Raw genomic sequence first — 19,272 nt, 5'->3', positions numbered from 1 at the left:
CAGCGGTGTTCAGTTTCCGGAAACTTGACACCCCCCCGTCTCCAAGCTGTGCTCCCGCATCTGATCTGGATTGATCAAACCCGTTTCCGACCTTTCAACCATACATAATCAATTAGCGAAGGAGTACATCACTCTTGATGGACTTTCTCGCCACTGGCTTGACCATCAAGGTTTTGAGTGGGTTTCGAGTACAGTGTGAGGGTGTGGTGAATATCAGTGTGGACGTTGGTGTGTGTGTGTGTGTGTGTGTGTGTGTGTGTGTGTGACAGAGACTGAGAGAGAGAGAGAGAGAGCCCTGAGTGGCCAAAAGGTAATGCGCATTCATGTTTTCAGCAATTAATTAGATATTAGGACACGCACAACACAACACAACACACACACACCCACACACACACACACACACACACTCTCTCTCTCTCTCTCTCTCTCTCTCTCTCTCACACACACACACACACACACACACACTGACACACACACACTCTCTCTGTCTCTGTCTCTCTCTCTCTCTCACACACACACACACACACACACACACACACGCTGTGATACTGGCACACACACATTCCGCACACTGTAAAAAAAACCAAAAACATTTCTTTTCCTGTAAGAAACCAGACTTCTGGTGCGAGACAGAGGAACGTTTAAACCTAACTCAGTCAAGTTTTGCTGTGCCGTGTTGCTGTCGGTTTATCACATAAAACTTACTGACTAACCTGATGAAGAGTTGATCTTCGAATGAGAGGACATTATCAGCATGACTTCAGTTGGCCATGTCACCCATGTTTACCTGCTGACAGAAGGGGCTGAGGAGGGAGGGGGATGGTGATGAGGGTGGGGCCGGAGTGGGCGGGGGAGGATCAGTGTTCTTTCACAGTTATACGCCGCCCACTGAGCTATACTGTCAGTGTGTGTGTGTGTGTGTGTGTGTGTGTGTGTGTGTGTGTGTGTGTGTGTGTGTGTGTGTGTGTGTGTGTGAGTAAGGGATATGGCCCGGCCGGGGAAAGGGGACGGGTGTGTGGAGGTGGGGGGTTAACGTACACGGTATAGTACGTTGTATTGAGGAAGAGAGACTGTGTCGTGGTGACTCACAACCACGACTGTATTTTAACCACCTGTCTGTAGGGTATCGCTTTCTCGGTTCTCACGCCCTTCACTGAGTAGCTCCGTTGAGAACCCACACAGTTGCTCAGTTTAAAACAACTTGATTCTGTGAGGTCCTATATAGCCTTTTCAGAGCACGTATACGGTAGGCCGGCCATCGATACGAAAGCGGACTGACATTCTCACTCTGCAGTGCATTCGGCAGTATTGAACGAATATGATAAACTTCAGCCTGGTATAAAGAACTCAATTCATTAATCAGACATCAGAGTCCGGCTGTGCAAGTTGCTTTGATAAAGAGCCGCATCAGTTCTAAATCACTACGGTTAAGAATCCCCAAGACGATAGGCCGATCAATGACCCACAAAGACAGTCATTTTTCAACACTGAACGACTCGGACTTAGTGAACGGTAAGTACTTACAAAATGATACGCCTACTTTTCTGAAGCCGGAGAACTTTGTACGGCACTTCAGTCGACTTACTCAGTACTACTGCTAGGCCTACTATTCAGTGCCGCTACTCAAACTGCATGGCAAATCACATTTTGGGACTGAGTAGGCCTATAACTGGTATGTGTATGTACTGACGCGCACACGTGTCAGTGTGTGTGTGTATGTGTCTAGACATACACGATATGTATGCCATATAATCTCTCCCCCCCTCTCTCTCTCTCTCTCTCTCTCTCTCTCTATATATATATATATATATTAGCATGACTGATTACATATATATACTGAGACAGACACTGAGACAGACTGAGACACTGAGAGACAGACAGATACATAGAGTACTGTAGGCATCCCAGTCCCGGTCCTTCAGTACCGCGGCGGGAGGCAATGTAGTTGTGCTCTGGGTGATGTAGTTTCTAGCCGGCGGCACAATCTCTGTTGTGTCTTCATTCAGCACATCCCCCCCCTCCCCTCGCCCAAACACACAGATATATCTATATCTACACATATACTGTATGTATGCCGGCATCAGTGTATCAGAGAGAGACTGAGAGAGAGGGAACAAACTTGCGCACAACGGCGACGAACAAAAAGAAACCAAAAGTGCACACACACACACACACACGCGCACACACACACACATACGCACGCACGCAAGCAAGCACACACACACACACGCACGCACGCACGCAAGCAAGCACACACACACACACACACACTTAGCGCATCAGTGTTCTTATCGATAAATTGCTGAATGTTGAAATTGCGGTCAGTGCATCAAGTCAGTACTTGCTGCATGATTGTAGTCGCATTCAGTTATTACCTGTTGAAAAAAAATCGACGTAGAACAAAGGGCTTTCCATTGTCATGTTTACACACCTTGACACACGCACACGAAATGACCCCTCGTGGCATGCCGGGAACACTATGTTGCGAATGATGTCATAAGCTCAGTCTGCGGTCAAAGTTGAGAGTTGTTTCGGCAAATGTTTTCGGAAATTAACCTGTCTTCATGAGGGGATAGCATCAAAAGACTGCAGGTATGTCAGTAGCTTCTAATCGTTCGACGTTTCATTCTGATATAAGTACATGTACACTCACATATTGACTATAAATAGCTACCGAACCCGGGAGTTCGAATGACAAAATATCGCGCGGCAGCCATGTTCGTCTGCAACGCAGGCCGCTGCACATTTCAGTCTTTGCATTGGCATATCCCCTCTCAGATATCGACAGCTTCAGTAGATTTGTTTGATATTGAGTACGTTCTATCAATGAATATTTTTTCTTGTCAGAAAAATTTGTTTTCTCGGACGTTCGTGGTTTCAAATGCAGTGATATTGAGGCAAACCAGTGTTTGATCTGCTGACGCAGTTATTCAGTACTAACGGATACCGCGACACTGTATGTGTGACACTGATAGTCAAGTTTGAACGAAGACATTCAGCGATTTGCATGTATAGTTATGAACACCGAATAGACACATTTCTCTTTGGTTTTCTTGTTGCGTGCGCAATCTCATTTGTAAAACAAAATTTTAATTCATTAGATATGTTCCTCTCCCCAAGGCCAAGAGCCGGACTGACAAGTGGTTTAGTGGTTGTCTGCCCATTGATTATTTTGAAGTGGTTGAACTTTCTCAGCTCGTGTCCGCACCCATGGCAAACCAAACGATTCATTATGTTGTACATGGTTTGAAGTGTTTGATACTTTTGTTTGTAGAATACCCAGCAGTCAGCTGAGCTGATGAAAAATGCAGTGCCAGTGGTGGAAAAAAAACACTTAAAAGTTATGATCAGGCAACTTGTCATTGAATCTGATGGCATGATGTACTATGTGTAGTGTATAATGTATTTATTTATAAATCTGTCTCATTCTCACTCAGTCTTTGTTTTCACAAAATCTACAATTTTCCCTTCTGTATGGAACTGAATAGTGTTCACAACAAGGTGTGGACATTCACTCTGCCAGTCACACAGAGGAGTGGAGGAGAAGAAAAAAATGTGGATAGTCATTGCTCATGCGTCACATACACTTAGTTCATAGCACACACACATGCATGCATGCTCAATGTACATAGGCACATGATACACGCACAGTCATATGTGCACTCTATATCTTAAATGTGTGCGTACACACACACACACACACACACACACACACACACACACACAACCACACACACCTACACACTTGCATACACATGCACAGTGTACACAGGCATTAATATACGTATACAAGCATATGAACTTTATGCATCTGACATGTGCGCACACACATGAACACACACCATCCTGTCACGCACACAGTGTGCACATACTATAGTATATGTGCTGTCACACACACAGTGTGCACATACTATAGTATATGTGCAGTCAGTTGTGCATACACTCACACACTTATATGACTACACTGGTGCATGCACAATGTACAGGCACATGTGTGTACAAAGTGCATTTTCTTTATCTAGTGTGCGCGCACGTACACACACATAAGTGCACATGAAAATTTGGAGGAATAAACTTGGTTCGATAGTAAAGATGCACACCTACAATAGTTGTTTTTTTTAGGGGGAGGGTGTTGGGGATTGGGGGGGGGGGTATTTAAAAAATATATATTTATAAGGGAATAGAGGAACAAACTTTAATGCTGTACCTGTTGTGAGTTCTCTTTATGAGAGAATGAAGTTATGGAAATATTTACCTTTATTTCAAATTTGGTTTATTTTTAACTGCTTATAATTCATTCTCTCACTGTCACATCTCTCGGTGTGTGTGTGTGTGTGTGTGTGTGTGTGTGTGTGTTAGTCACTGATTTTTTTTTCTGTAACGCCTTTTCACTTTCAGCGACATTAGACATCATGTGTGTGTTAGTGGGAGGTTGGGGTGGGGTGTGTGTGTGTGTGTGTGTGTGTGTGTGTGTGAATCACAAAATGTCCAGACTAATTTCATGTTTGGTATTCTGATAGATCTATAATTTCAATAGGATTGATATGCAAATATTATGCTCTTACTAATTACTAAACAAGTGCAGTAATTTGTATACTAAAAAAAAAAAAAAAGGACAAAGATACAGATTTTGAAGCCAGTGTCCTCAGAGCCAGATTGCTTTGTGCTTTCAGAACTCGGAGAAGAAGCGGAGCTCTAGTGGTAGCAAGATGGGCGAGAAGTCACCGCCGAAAGAGCAGAAGGCACAGCGCCGTTCAGGCAAAGGATTTACCTATGAAGTGGTGCTTCTGGATGGTGAACATGTCAACATTGAACTGGACGTGAGTAGTTGTAACCTACTGAGTGCTGAGTTAGGTTTTTTCAGTCAAATTTAGGTTGTTTCCTTGATCAGAAGTTTATAAATATAAAAAAGAGAAAAAGAAGAAAAGATAGTGCACACACAGCATAATTACGCTGTAGGGAAATTAGGAGTTCTGAGGTTAAAAGAAAAAAAAAATTTTCACTTTGGGCAGATGATAGATGAATGAATCACTGGAAGTGAATAGGATAAGTGATCTTTATATATATATATATATATATATATATATATGAAGGTAGCACATGATATGTGTTTATATTATAATCAGCAGTGGGCTTTCAGTCTGAGGGTCTTGGGATTGAATCCCAGCAGCTGTACCTGGTGGGATAAGGGTGGATGTCAGTTTGAAAAATTCTGTGAAGATCAACATATGTGTTTATAAATATATATGCCAGTGCCTTTCCCTTGTTTGATCCCTTTCATACAGGTAATTTAATACTCGCGCTAAAGATCCCTTAAGTAACCCATGTCAGTGTTCAGCTGATGGTGGAAACATGATCAATGCCAGCATGTACACGCACACAACAGTAGGACGGGCTAAAACTAAAGGTGCCCAGGGTAAAAAGTCAGTTTGCAAATCCCACTGGTTTAGTAGATGTATCTATTTTGTTTGAGTTGTGGTAAGTGTATGTGTGAGATTTATGCCACCGAAACGCTGTAACAGTGGCTCAAGAGATCAAAGTAGTCTGTTACCGCTGATTGTTTGAAATGCTGTAATGATAAATGTTTGAAATTGTGCTTTTTATTCCATTTCAATGATAAAAGCAGCTTATCAAGTTATTGTCACTGCTTTAAATTTGTTCAAAGTCACATTGTCAGATGATAGGTGGTGTTGTTTTGGGGCTATTAATTCAAGATTTAGGGAGCCCAGAGTGTGTTCCCATTCCTGCATTGTTTTGAACTGGTGGGATGGAGAACAAATAAATTCACAATTTACTCTAGAGAGAGAGAGAAAGAGAGAGAGAATAAAAGGATGGCTATGTCATCTTGTCTTCCTTGTAGAACTTTGTACTCATGGTAAACGTTAGACAGGCAGATATCTCTCTGGAGTCCCACCTGCTGGGGCCACAGTGATTCTTGCAAAGATGGATTGAACAAACTGAAACCATTAACATTGATACAGTTGCATGGAACATAGCTCCGTCTTGCCAACAACACTGGCAGAAATAGTTATTTGGATCACATGGGGATCTGATGGTATAACTACTTTGAGACTGTCCTCACTGGTCGTTGTGGGCCCAGAAAGGGGCAGTATTGTATAAACAGTCAACTCCAGGTTGACAGGCCACTTTTTCTTTCTCAAGTTTCTTTTTTAACCTTGGGCTGTGCACAGTGAAGTGGAGACTGCCATTCCCTAAAGGACGTTTCAGTCACAGCAGGCAGTCTTTCACTTTGCCAGGAGCACACTTCAGGGCCCTTGAGGACTGACAGTGACACGCTCCTGCTTGCTGCTTGATAAACAAAGCATGATCTACCAAAGTTTAGAAACATTGGATTTGGAGTGTGTGTACTTGTATAGTATAGTATATATATATATTTGTGTACAGTATATCAGTGTATGGCATACTAATTACTGTTACTGTTACTAGTTAGTAATAGTATACACTTCGTATGTTCTCTGTGTTAGTGTTTTATTGTTGTGTTTTTAAGGATGGTGCTTATAAAAGTTATATGTGTGTGTGTGTGTGTGTGTGTGTGTGATAGTGTGTGTGTGTGTGTGCTTATATAAAGTTTTATATACACATGTTGGTGCATGCACAAATACACGGGGAACAAGCACAAGAGTGAGGGGCTTATGTCGTAATTCTCATACTAAATCACTTAATCAGCGAAATACAAAAAAAAATATAGTAGTAAGTATCATTGCTCATCCAGTAATAAGTGTAGTTTGTTTTGAGATTTTATGATAATGAAGGACATAGTGTCATAGTAATCAGTTGTAACAGAAGAATTCAAGCAACAGCAGAGTTGTCACAAAACGTTTTTGACAACACATGAACTGTAGAACTAGAATTGAGAGACCTGCAAACACAGTACTGTCAACAGATTATACATCATCCATGAAAAACAGGACAGAGAGGCATGCAAATACCGGAGAGAGTATTGTGAAGAACAGAACCTTGCTGTTCAAACAGCAGTGTCTGTAGGCCACAAACCTGTGTCCATGAACTCCTCATGTTGGCGTGATTGGTAGAGATACGGTGACTGCTGTAAATTATGCAGCGTTGTCACAATGCCACTTTTACTATCGGAACAAGTTTTTCTTGCAAATGTAGTTGTAAATTATTTGTAAAAGTAAAAGAGTTATGGATTTGAGAACTTTCTTTCTTGCTTGTTGTGTATACAGAGCCTTGATCAGGTTGATGAAAACTTCTATACTGTTTATGTGTGCCTTGCTGAAAACTTCTATACCGTTTATGTGGTATTTAACGTCTGCTAGTTGTTGTTTTTTTTGATGAATTAGTAATGATAGTCTGCATGGCTTAGACTTTACAGAGCTGTGCTTAGCTAGTGTAAGTACAAGCATGATTTTTTTGGCTTTTGTTTGAAAACGTTTGTCAACTATAAATGTTTGGTATATATACCGTAAAGTTGACAGGACTCCCCCTTCCCATACCTGTCACACTGGGTCCAAACTCCCCGTGCCCAAACATGAGACATTGATTTCCATTGATTATATGATCAGTCCACCATTGGTCAGTTGATAAGAGAACAATGTGGTCACTAAATAAAACTTGAGCAGCTCAGGGTAATGCTCCATAGTCCATGTAAATGAATTGCATGGTGGTGGTATAGATCTTTGGCCTTTTGTTGACAGAAGGGAAGTCGGGATCTGTCAACTGATTAAGGGCCCAGTGCCAAGATCTTGCCTCTGGCAGGCTTCTTTGCTTTCCTGTGCTCTTTGTGCTCCATGGTCTTAAAATGTACAACCCAACAGAAAAAGTGAGAAAACAACAACATGCTGTGTTAGTATTATTGAACAGAACATGTTGTGAACAGGTGTGTTTTTGCACACAGGTGTATGTGTGTGCACTGGTATGTGTGTGTGTGTGTGTGTGTGTGTGTGTGTACATGTACATGTGTGTGTGTGTGCACATGTTCTCGTGTGTGCATGTGTGCAAGCAGAAATGCTTGCAAATGCGTGTGTGTGTGTAAGTGCGTTTATACATGCACAAATGCATCCAGGCTTGTGCACGTGTGTTTGTGCTTATGCATGCATGTGCGTGAATGCTTAGGAAAAGAGCCAGAGAAAGATGTCATTGTCAGTGTCTACTGACTGTCACTTTATGCGTCAGACAGGTAAAAGGACCATGACCTGTTTTCAGAAAAACGCTGATGGCAAGGATCTGTTTGACAAAGTTTGCCAGCATCTGGACCTGAGTGAAAGGGAATACTTTGGTCTGCAGTACGTGGATGAGAGAATACCATCGCCGCTGAAGGTGAGTCCTGCCCTTCCTAGTCTTCTGGGGGTCAGAATGTCAGTTGATGAAGGAATGAACTTGATATGTGTAGGACGCGAAAAAAAACCCCACACTTCTGACTCATGTATGTTCACAGCACCACCCACCCACAAACACACACAGGTGCTGAGGTAGAAACAGGGAGAAACAATCAAATGCCTGCACTGCAGACAATACACACATACACACACACGCGCGCGCGTGTGCGCATGCACACACACACACACGCGCGCACACACACACACACACACACCACACACACACACACACACACACGTTTATAAAAGAAATGACTTGTGTCACTCATGACAGTAAAATGTTGTGCTTGCTATTGGGTTGACATGCATGCTGTGCATGTTAGAGTGTGCAGTTTGGGTTCTTCTATTATTTGTATGTTTGTGCTCCTTTTATGTTTATTTATTATTATTTAAAAAAAAAAAAGGAAGCTGCAAATATGAGAACGAATAATGATATTTCCAGAACAAGAATATTGTATGTATTCTTTTACACTTTTGTTTACTTTTACCACTTTCTTCTGTTTCCTTATTCGTTGTCTGTAGTCGTTTACTTAGGTTTTCTTTTTCAGTGTTGGCTGAGTCCTGAAAAAAAGATCTCCAAACAGAAAAAGAGTGAGTAAATTTTTTTTTTTTTTGCTTTTTTTTTGGTGTATGTATGTGTTTTGTTTCTGGTGAAAATAAATGTCTGATCTGTCATTAATGTCAGCCATTTTAACTTCAAGTTAGCCAGAGTTAAGACAGTGATAGATTGGATTTGGATGTTAGTTATTTATTATTATGAACTAACTTTATACACAGTTTTGAGACTTCATTTTCGTAACATAAGCATCAGCTAAGACAAGCCTGTTCCAGTAATTTATTTTGCTTGCTGGAATTGATGTAAAGGGGATTTCACTGTTGTTTTTTTTTATATGAAAGATTAAAAAAAAAAAAGTTTTTATACTCAAAATGATTTGAAAACTCAATCTACTGCATTGACACATATAGAGTTTGAGTGAGTGGGTGAGAGAGAATGATGATGAAATGTGTTTTTTTTCAGGAGGACCTTGGTTGTTTGACTTTGCCTTGAAGTTCTACCCTCCAGATCCCACACAGCTGAGGGAGAGTTTAACCAGGTGAAATGCTGATGGATTTTAAGACATTTTTTATGTGTAGTTTGCACAGCTTATACATACATGCTCGCATCTTTTAAATCTCGTCTCAAAACTCACCTTTTCCCTCAGCAATAAGTTCAATTGTGGCAGGTCCACTTCCTTTTCGTTAGGTGTGCTTGACTATGTGTGTATACATATGTATGTGTACATAACTACACGCATGTATATGAATGTGTATTGTGTGTGCGTGTGTTTATGTAAGTTTGTGCCTGCCTATGTGTGCGTATGTGTTGGGTAGCTGTTAGATACACATGTATGTTAAAATGTATGTATGCAGTGTGTGTGTGCGTGCGTGCGTGTGTGCGTGTGTGTGTGTGTGTGTGTGTGGTCACATTTTGGTGTGTGTATGTAACATAGATATGATGTTTTATGTTATCAAAAGCGTTTTTGTAAAGCACCTAGAGCAGATTTCTGGATAGTGTGCTATATAAGTATCCATTATTATTATTATTATGCTCATGTTACACACATAGTTAATTGACATTCAAATATGCCCATCCTCGGAGGGCATAAGCGTGTGCACACACACGCACACACATGTGAACATGCATCCACACAGGCACGCGTGTACTGACACATGCATGTACACTCACACATGCACGCACACGCATGCACACAGGTGTGCAGGTGTACACACACACACACACACACACACACACACACACACACACACACACAGAATAGCCTGAACACACATCTGATAATGTATTACTAATATACACATGAGAATTATGTGTGAAAAAATTAATGATGTGGTAAAAGTTTTGTGATAAATATGGTTTGTTTGGCATCTTTTGCAATGTGATATGTTACGGAATAGTATTAAGGCCATGTGGATGCACAACCTAGTTTTTATAGATGTCAGTTATGAATGATAAAGTTAGAGAAATTAAGGCATTAGTAAAGATTATGGTGTAAAGACGCTATGCAATTGCAAAGTAAGAAATCAGTATGAACATTAAAAAAAGAAACGAGATTTGCTGTTATTTGCTTGATCAGTAAAGATTGCTGACATTGTGCTCATGTTTGTGTGCAGATGGCTTGTTACACTGCAGACCAGAAGAGATATCTTGTGTGGAAAGTGAGTGATGGCCATTTAATGAAGAAGTTTTAAACAGATATGGAGCAAAAGAATTTTTTTGGAAAGTGTTGAATGTGACGTATGTCAAAAACTTTAGGCAGAAATTCACATTCCACAAAGGACACCAAAGCAAGGATGTTTACAAGTGTGCATGCATAATGTGCTTGTGCGCACACACACTCACATATAAACATGTGCACTTGTGTACACACATGTGTACACACATGCACTCACATGGTGACCTGCAAAAACACACACACCACTGTACATTTTCATTTACATTTGCACTGTCATTCACATTCACATTTGCACTGTCAGGCATTAAATAGACGGATGTAGTATGTATGTCTTTCAGATACTGTACTTCATGTCCGCATTGAGTGGATCATATAAACATGGATATGCTCATTCTATGAACACCCAGAAGATGGAATATGGCTGTGTCAGTAGCATGGTCAAAACAGTCATACATAAAGCCCACAAAAGGAGCTGGAAGTGAATGCGAAAGCTGAAGCCCATGAACGCAGAGACAATACAGCCAGCTGTTCGCTTGCCTCTCTGCTCGGCAGTATGATATACCTGCTTTGACATGTGCAGGAATACAGATGTGTCAAGGATTATGTTTAGACTTCACAAAAAGTTAAGAACCACCCCATGAATGCAGATATGTTTTCATTATACGTTTAAAAAAAATCAAGAGATGATTTTAGATGATTCAAGGAGCATACCGTCTTCCACTGGCCTCTCCTTGAATTCACAAATGGGTTTTCCAGGCATACATGTATCATGCATGAACAGCGTTGATGTGTCAGCCAAAGATTAGCAGTTATTCAGTGGTTCATTGTATGAAAATGGAAGTGCACGTGCAAGAAAGCACCTCTTGTTGAGAGGAGTGTTCATCAGATTGGTTGCTGTTTGTTTAGTAAATCAGCATCATTTCACCATGCTTCCAGGACTGAAGAAGAGAACTGCAAGTTCCCAAATTGTGGTCTTTAAACTTTTTGTGAACCCTGTGTGTGTGTGTGTGAGTGTGGCTTTGTGCCTGCGTGTTGATGTGTTGTTTGTGACCTGGTGCCTCACTGACAGCTACATAGTGTGCTGTGATTACCCCAGGCTTCCTGCCACCTTCCTGACACAGGCCATGCTGGGCTCCTACTGTGTGCAAGCGGACGTGGGTGACTACGATTCCACAGAGCACCATGGGATTGACTACGTCCGAGACATCCCCTTCGCTGCCAACCAGACCACAGACCTGCTGGAGAAGATTGTGGAACTGCACAGACAGCACAAGTCAGTGGTTGGCCAGAGAGAGATTGAATTCAGTGTCATTGAAAGATAAAATGTTGAAGCATTGAGAGATGAAATGTTAAGACTGCTCACTGTCAGCAGAAAAATGAATAGATGAAAGACTTGTTTCTTATTTCATATCTTTTTTTTTGTTTGTTTCTCATCTCATATCCTTTTTTTCTCTTTTTTTTTTTTATACTGAAGCTTGTCTTAATGTGATTTTTTTCGTCTTTTTTGGGGGGGTGGGGGGGTTGGGGTGGGGGTGAATGCTTTCCTTGATTTTTTTTTGTAAGGCAGTGTAACCAGAACTGATTCAAAATTCTAAAAGGGTTGATAAGTGGTACAAACTCCGGGCTGTACATCCACTTGGACAACAATAGGACAAATGTCTCGACTCACACAAACAATGGGATATTTGTCCTCTTCAGCAATGTAAGAACTGTGTGATCAGTGAGAATTCATTTACAGCTTACTTGTAGTCTTTTATGAAGGACTACGACTCAGACTAGGAGGCAGTATCACACTGGCTTTGTGCAGCAGCTTTGGGGTCTGGTTGGCCTTTGGGAACCACCCCAACACCGACTGCCCTAATGCCCTTTTTGCTGAGAGAGTGGGGTTGTTACTTGAGCGAGACAACACGGTTAAATTGTAGCTGAGGTGGTTTGGACAGCAGTTGCCTCATCTGCTGGTCATAGTTGGATATGGCTGTCATACATAATTGCGCCTAATTTTCGAATTGATCAGCAGTGGAGTGGTTTGTAGTGACTACCTGATTGACCAGCAGTGTTGTGGTGATTGCAGGGGACAGACGCCAGACGAGGCCGAGATCAACTACCTGGAGAACGTGAAGAAGCTGTCCATGTACGGGGTGGACCTTCATGCGGCCCAGGTAAGCAGGCTGGAAAGAACACAAACGATCACAGAGGGTTAGAAAACTTGGTGGCTGTCTTTTAATTTATGGATCTTCATGTTCTGTATGTGGTTGTGCTTAATATGCGTGATGTTGCAATTAATTAATTAATGGAGTCTCCTGTCGGTCCGACGGATGAGTAGGCAGGCAGGCTTATCTGTCAGTGTGTGTCCTCATACGGTCAAAACGATGTTGCAGTGCACTCGAGCCAAAAGAAAAAATTTCTCTGAAAGTTGTGTCTTTGGGGGGAGGGGGGGGGCAGACACTGCTGTACCATTAAATATGAATGCGTTTGTAATGTGTAAAGAAAAGAAAAGTCGTTTAACCCCTTGACCACTGCTGATAAGTACGCTCGTCATTGTAGGGCTGTTAACTAGGAGAGAAAAGACGAGGCTACAAGTCGGGATGACGGTTACCATTTGCTGTTTGGACTTCTTCTCTCGGGTTGGGTTTACTTTTGTTCAGCAAAATCAGTGACACTTGAAAAAACACAAGAAGTGGTTACTTCACTTCACATTCATTTCGTCCAGGTTCAGCAGTCAAAGGGTTAACTGACAAATATATATGAGTTGACTATTTTGATGTGAATTCACTGCCCCAGTGACCATAGAAAGCTATGGGACCTTTAACCTATCCTGTATGGATCAGTCAGTGTTGTCCCGATTCTCCTGTACCTGGTTTGTCTATTTCTAAACTGGTGAGCTTGATTCGCTTATTCCCAGTTCGCCTATGTACTTGGGTACTCTGTGTGTGTGTGAGCCTGTGAGTCTATGTTTGAAAAAAGCCAGAAAAAACCCAACTAGCTCACTTTCTTCATTGCTGGCCTGGTTTTTTTGTATTGACTCTCCAGTCTCTGTATTGGTAATTTTGACAAAGGGGAGGTTACCCACTTTCGGGAGGTTATCGGCCGTAGTTGCTCTCTTTTTCTCCGCATAGGCGGATAGTAGTTTGCACAGGACAGGAATGTCAGACCCCTGCCGGAGTCTGCACTAGTTGGGTCACGGTAAGTATGTTATTTAAACGTAATTTTAGATAGAAAATTTCCTTTTTGATACCGAAAAATGTGTGTGCCTCTCTTGTTTAGGACTCTGACAAAGCTTCATCCTAAACTGATTTTTTTTTTTTTTTTTTCTTTTTGCATCCAGAATCTCAAGACCTGTTGAGAATTACAAGTTTTCATGGAAGCAGATGGTGGCATGTGCGCACAAACATTTGTGTATGTGTATATCAGAGAGAGAGAGAGAGAGGCTGAGTAGGCGAAACAAGACTGGCAGGTAGGTGAAACAGGATAAGGAATCAAACTCTGAAGAGGCCATTAAAGTTGGCAGCATGATCAAAGGCTACGTGGCGGTCACTACACCTGGGAAGGAGAGGGTTAGACACTATCACTTCCCTTAGTGAGCGGGACGTCCGGCACCAGACCTCACTACCCCCGATCAAAGAGTAGGTGAAAGGGGAATAGGCAAATCTGACCCCAACCACCTCCTTTGTTTTTGGGCTGCAACCCCCCTGTTCACTCGAACGTACAAGAGTGGGCTTTTGCATGTATGACAGTTTTTACCCTGCCATGTAGGCAGCCATACTCCATTTTTGGGAGTAGACCTGCACCAATCAGTCTGTCTACATGCTTTGACACCTTGAAATTGAAGGCTGTGTGTGTTGCGTTGCAGGATGTGAACAATGTGGACATCATGATCGGCGTGTGTGCCAGCGGCCTGCAGGTGTACAGGGACAAGCTGCGAATCAGCCGGTTTGTCTGGCCCAAAATCCTCAAGATCTCCTACAAACGTAACCACTTCTACGTCAAGGTCCGACCAGTCGATGTAAGTGTGTCAGTGGGTTGGGTTGTGTTGTGATGCTGTTGGTGTGCATGTGTGTGTGTGTGTTTGTGTGTGTGTGTGTGATTGTTCAGTGAGTGTATTTACATGCATGTTCCTATATGTGTATGCTTTGTGCATATAAGAGTGCACTTTTGTTCGGAATATAGTTGTATTACTGTCTTTGTGATTGGAATACAGTTTGTTGTGGCATTACTACATATTATGTGAATTAAATCTCCATCCAGTCATACTTTCAACAGCCTTAACCCGAACTCTTTATGTGCCAGTAATGTCTGAACTAATCGTTGTGTTTTGTTGTTTCAGAACAGCCGATTGGAGAACTCGGTCAGCTTCAAGTTGGCATCACATCGTCTGGCTAAGCGTTTATGGAAAATCTGTGTGGAGCATCATGCCTTCTTCAGGTTGGCTGTATCTACATTGTGGCTTTGTGTCTCGAGTCCTTGTGTCAACATTGCTACTGTTGTCTGTTATCTCTGATAGTCACTTGTTTTTAACAGATAGCTTTTTTCACACATTACTGTTTTTATTGTGTTGTATTTCTTTTTATCACAACAGATTTCTCTGTTTGAAATTCGGGCTGCTCTCCCCAGGGAGAGTGCGTCGCTACACTACAGCGCCACCCCCTTTTTTTTTTTTTACCCCACCATTTCAGCAGACATATTGAAATGGGTGTGGCAGATGATAGCGATTTCATTCAAGCGTATACTTTTGGGTTAAGGCTCTTGAAGACCTGTGTGTAGGCTGACCTTTGAGATTGGAAACGTATTATTTTGTCAGAAATTCACTTAAAAGCTACAGGTAAAAGAACCACACATGGTACTCACACGACTGATGTAAGTCCAGTGCTCTGAACAGTTAACTGTCATAGTCTGCCAGCTTCCTGCCTCCCTTTCTGTTTGTGTGTTGAATACTTTCAGTGCTTTCAAGGTGCAGGCAGCGCATTCAGGCTGATTCCCATGTCATGCAGGCTTACACAAGGCGAACAGTCAATGCCTATATGTTTGTTTTGATACTGTAATTGAACAAATTATTTTTTAATGGTACTCAGCTAATAACTCATTGTGGTGTATTTGATGTTGATGGAATGAGTAATTTTTTTTGATAAGTGCATAGGGCTTGGTCTCTGACAAAGGATAGGTGCTGTGTAAACTATCCGTATCAACCAATGAACTGTTTTGTGCGACCACAGCAGAAAGATGTTGATGAATGAATGTAAGATTTGTGGAATGGATGGGTGAATGATGGGGAATTTAAAAAAATTGTTGGGAAAAAAAAAAGCAAAGTGTCCATAACTCTATGCTGATGCTAGATATAATGTCTATTATATGTTATAAAACTGCACTGTTACACATGATGAAAATGTGTCCACCTTGACCAAATTGATAGAACAATATATTATAAGTATAATGACTTATGATGACGATGTTATTATTAATGTACACTGTATTCTTTTTTTCTTCTTTCTTTGTTTTTTTCCCCTTTCTTTTCCATCTACTCTGAATTGTTATAATGAATTCATGTACAAAATAAAACGGTGGTCGACCCAAGAAAGTCTGGGGGAAAAAAAAAGAAAAAAAAAAGCTAATATTTTTCATGGTTGCCTTCATCATACTGTTGGTATAAATCATGTTCTTTCTTTCCCTGTACAGATTACGAGAAGCGGAGCAGCCCAACAACGCCGCCATGTTCCCCCGCCTTGGGTCCAAGTTCCGCTACTCTGGGCGCACACTGTACCAGGCGCGGTGCAGCTCACAGAACCTGGACCGGCCAGACCCCTACTTTGAGCGCAGTCAGCCCGCCCGCAACACCTACGCAGCTCCCACCAACCGCTCCCGTAGTGTTGACGAGTGTGAGTGTTTAGTGGGGAAGGTGTATGTTGTCGCTGGAATGTGTAGTCGCAGTATCATACTGTCAGCAGTGGGAAAGGTGTATGTAGTCACTGGAATACATAGTCACCAGTACCATTAATAACTAGTTCCAGCTCATACAAACAAGAAAAAATGGGAAGGTGTCACCATAATCCAAGGGTGGCGTGTTTCAAATGAAACTCCAATGCTTTGCTGAATATGCTGTGCAGTTCTTAGTATAAAATTATTGCCTTTAAAAAAAAAAAAAAAAAAAAAAAGGTTGTTTTTGTGTGTGAAGGAATTGAAATAATTATTACTGTAAACGTGGAGGCGTTTTACTTTTTACCACCTGTCTGATCTGTGAACATATGACTGCTTTGACAGAAGGATGAAGTACACGCTGTGTATGTGTGTGCAGTCTGTAATAGAAGGATGAAATACAAGCATTGTGTGCGGGTGTGTGTAGTAACAAAGAAATACAAATGGGGGGTGTGAGGATTTCTTTAGTAACAGTGAAATACAAACAGGGTGTAAGAGTAAGTGTAGTAACAATGGAATACAAGCAGTGTGTGAGTGTTTGTGCACTTACAATGAAATACAAGCAGCATGTATGCGTGTGTGCAGTAACAGTGAAATACAAGCAACGTGTGTGGTTTCTTTGCACAAGGTTCGTAGGGTCCTTTTAAGTCCTTAGGAATTGGATTTTGGTCAAAAGGCCTTTTAAGTGCTTTGATTCAGCAAGTTGGTCCTTTTAACTCATGAGGAGGTCCTTTTAATTTTTGAAAGGTACTGTTAAGTCCTGTTTTATGAAGAGAAAGAGACTTGAAAACGAAACTGAAACACCTTCGACACCAAAACCGCAAGTTGCAAAGCGCGTTGAAAGATGCCGACGCGATCGTCTGAAACTCAGTACTTACTGTAGGAGGATACAGCCTATAGGCCTAGGCCCTAACAGTAGTGCGCTTTCTGCTCGGTGGCAGACGCGAAGCGTGGTACAGTGGCTGTGAGTCACGCCTGCTGCTGCTGCTTTGCTTAGGCCTAGCCTACAGTGACGTGAATTGCAAAGACTAAATACGACAGTCAAATGGGATTAGCTGTTCTTCCGTTTATGAGAGGTAAGTGTCTGCTGTTCTGCATGTCAAATAGATTGGGGTGTACTGTTAAGTCATGTCGGCAAAGGTCCTTTTAAACTGATTTGAGGTCCTTATAAAGTCCTTTAAAGGTCCTTTTTTGGCTTTCATGCCCACCACCTGGGAACCCTGTTGCAGTAAAAATGAACTACAAGCAGTGTGTGTGGTTTCTGTGCAGTAACAATGAAATACAGGCAGTGTGTGTGTGGATGTTTGCAGTAGCAAGCCGTCCTGACTGGAGAGACGACTTGGACGCTGGTGGCGTCAGACGGCGACCGTCGGACGGAAGGGGGGAAGGCAGGGACAAGCGAGACCACATGGGGCAGCCAACTGTTATTTCCATGGTAACCGACAGCAGGCCCTCCTTCCCTCCCCTCTCCCCACCTCTTTCCCACTTCACACACACACACACACACACACACACACACATGTACACACACACACACACACACACACACACACATATACACACACACACACACACACTCACACACACACACACACACACACATGTGAATGTGCACACATGCACACACACACACATATGCCTTTATCACCGTTTGTGTACAGTATTTAGTTTTATCAAGCTGGTCATCAATATTGGGGCCATTCTGTTTATAAACTAATCGCATGTTAAGACTGAGAAAAAGTCTGTGTGGATTGTAATTTTGGACCACTGCATAGAGGTCCATACTTTTACATGTTGAGACGGTCTTGGACTCGCAATCCTTTTAAATGTTTGAGGAAGTTATGAGTGATGTGGACAATGATAAAGAACGCTCGTACAATGTTTCAGAAGATAATTCTGATAATTCTGATGAAGAAGAGACCAAGGCTTATTGCTCCTTTATTTGTTTGTTTCTGGGTTAAATGCTTATGACCTTATTTGCAGAAATATTCACAAAATATAATAAATATGCAATGATTGCAAGATAGTAGATCACAAATGAGTCCTTTTATTTTCTTATGAAAGTAGAACTTATTATGCATTATTCTGATTTCATACGTTAACTCCCACAAATAAAGAAGCTTCTTTGATTTAAGTGTTCATTGTAATGACCCCTTTTTTCCTCGGCATATGGAATACAGCTGATCTAAAAAAAAAGTGTTGGCAGTCAAGAGGTTACCTTGTGTCAGCAACAGTAGCAGCAGCAGCAGAATGCTGTCATACAGTACAAACAGCAGGGCCACAGACATTGAGACATGCGTTCAGTTGGGGTTGCCATAGAGATGCCTGTATGCCTATGTGCAGTTGGGGTTGCCATAGAGATGCCTGTATGCCTGTGTGCAGTTGGGGTTGCCATAGAGATGCCTGTATGCCTATGTGCAGTTGGGGTTGCCATAGAGATGCCTGTATGCCTGTGTGCAGTTGGGGTTGCCATAGAGATGCCTGTATGCCTATGTGCAGTTGGGGTTGCCATGGAGATGCCTGTATGCCTGTGTGCAGTTGGGGTTGCCATAGAGATGTCTGTATGCCTGTGTGCAGTTGGGGTTGCCATAGAGATGTCTGTATGCCTATGTGCAGTTGGGGTTGCCATAGAGATGTCTGTATGCCTGTGTGCAGTTGGGGTTGCCATTGAGACATGTATGCCTATGTGCAGTTAGGGTTGCCATAGAGACGTTTGTACACCTGTGTGCAATTGGGATTGCTTTAGAGATGTCTGTATGCCTATGTGCAGTTGGGGT

The 19,272-nt window shown here is 42.0% G+C and overlaps 1 protein-coding gene across 8 annotated transcripts in view; it reads left to right on the top strand.

Moving 5' to 3' along the window:
* The window catches only part of LOC143280176 (uncharacterized), a 131,540-nt gene that overhangs the window by 75,571 nt on the left and 36,697 nt on the right, over positions 1-19,272 (top strand). For 7 of the 8 annotated variants that reach the window (XM_076584772.1, XM_076584771.1, XM_076584773.1 and 4 more), the window contains exons 2-12: positions 4,674-4,820; positions 8,185-8,298; positions 8,906-8,948; positions 9,376-9,451; positions 10,527-10,571; positions 11,685-11,861; positions 12,660-12,747; positions 14,439-14,591; positions 14,913-15,010; positions 16,259-16,458; positions 17,806-17,930. In XM_076584772.1, coding sequence (XP_076440887.1) covers positions 4,674-4,820; positions 8,185-8,298; positions 8,906-8,948; positions 9,376-9,451; positions 10,527-10,571; positions 11,685-11,861; positions 12,660-12,747; positions 14,439-14,591; positions 14,913-15,010; positions 16,259-16,458; positions 17,806-17,930 — 1,266 coding nt within the window. Of the gene's footprint in view, positions 1-2,457; positions 2,593-4,673; positions 4,821-8,184; positions 8,299-8,905; positions 8,949-9,375; positions 9,452-10,526; positions 10,572-11,684; positions 11,862-12,659; positions 12,748-14,438; positions 14,592-14,912; positions 15,011-16,258; positions 16,459-17,805; positions 17,931-19,272 lie in introns of those variants that run through there. The other variant, XM_076584776.1, reaches the window with a different exon arrangement.

This window comes from Babylonia areolata, chromosome 3 (assembly GCF_041734735.1).
Source record: "Babylonia areolata isolate BAREFJ2019XMU chromosome 3, ASM4173473v1, whole genome shotgun sequence".
Taxonomy (NCBI): domain Eukaryota; kingdom Metazoa; phylum Mollusca; class Gastropoda; order Neogastropoda; family Buccinidae; genus Babylonia; species Babylonia areolata.
The sequence above is the reverse complement of the archived record's forward strand: the minus strand, read 5'-3'. Positions and strand labels throughout refer to the sequence as shown.